This window comes from Nestor notabilis, unplaced genomic scaffold (genome assembly GCF_000696875.1).
Source record: "Nestor notabilis isolate BGI_N333 unplaced genomic scaffold, ASM69687v1 scaffold3794, whole genome shotgun sequence".
NCBI lineage: Eukaryota > Metazoa > Chordata > Aves > Psittaciformes > Psittacidae > Nestor > Nestor notabilis.
The window spans coordinates 23,577-24,523 of record NW_009925002.1 but is presented as its reverse complement, the minus strand read 5'-3'; the positions used below and the strand labels follow the sequence as shown (position 1 = coordinate 24,523).

General features: G+C 37.3%; 1 protein-coding gene across 1 annotated transcript in view; it reads left to right on the top strand.

Moving 5' to 3' along the window:
* CCDC18 (coiled-coil domain containing 18) overlaps window positions 1-947 on the top strand; it is a 26,899-nt gene that overhangs the window by 12,438 nt on the left and 13,514 nt on the right. The window contains exon 14 of the mRNA XM_010012841.1: window positions 447-581. Within this exon, the coding sequence (XP_010011143.1) occupies window positions 447-581 (135 nt within the window). The remainder of the gene's footprint in view (window positions 1-446; window positions 582-947) is intronic.

Here is a 947-nt window from a genome sequence, read left to right as displayed (position 1 = left end):
TCGTACAATATCCTCTCGTTGGCTGAACCTCTGCCAGCCTGAGCCTCATGAGCATCTGTGTTCAGGGACAACTGTTGGTAGGTTTCTCAGTCTTTAGAGAAGAATTTTGTTCCTTCATATGATTAGGAGTACAACTGTGGCTATTTCTAGCTGTTCAAGAAGCTTGTCATGTTCTCAGAAGAATGTATATGCTTGTCTTACTGTCTTGGCTGATGACAGACAATTATGCTCTGCCTGCCTTCATTCTCATACTCCTGTTGCTTTAAAATATTAAGCATTTGGGATTTCTTGGTAATCTTAAGACACTGCAGTACTGCTGATGGCAGGAATGTATTTACTTTTCATTCTTAAAGTGATGGGTGAATAGAACCAAATGACATATTTAGATGCACAAATTCTCTGAAAAAGCTTATTAAAATACTAAACCACAAATTACTTACGGACAGCTTCAGACACAGCTGGTGAAGAAAGATCAACAATTAATTGCACAAGAGAAAACAATATCTATGTTGCAACAAGATGTTATACATAAACAGCATCGCATTGAATCATTGGATGGGCTGCTGGTAGAAAGCAGAGAGGTAAGGCTGGATCTTGACTTTCTTTAAATGCAAATCAAACAAGTGATAATGGAGATGAAAAGCATATCAAGAACCACTTGGAAAAACTGGAGAAAATGGAAGATCCTTATGGTTTTGCTTCTTAATTTTTGTCTAATTGGCTGAATCTAGTGTAGTCCACATCTCCTACTGCTATATATTGTACAAACTTTAATGACCTTTCATTATTTTCTATCTACTGTTTTTTGCCTCTGGTTTGCTCCTTGGGCTTCCCACTATAATCAAAGGAAGGAGATCTGGATAAAGAATATTTGTCTCTGTTCTGCAGTAGGTGGAAAACCAAGAATGTTCTACTACGGCAGTGCTTTATTCCTTTTAATAATTCCT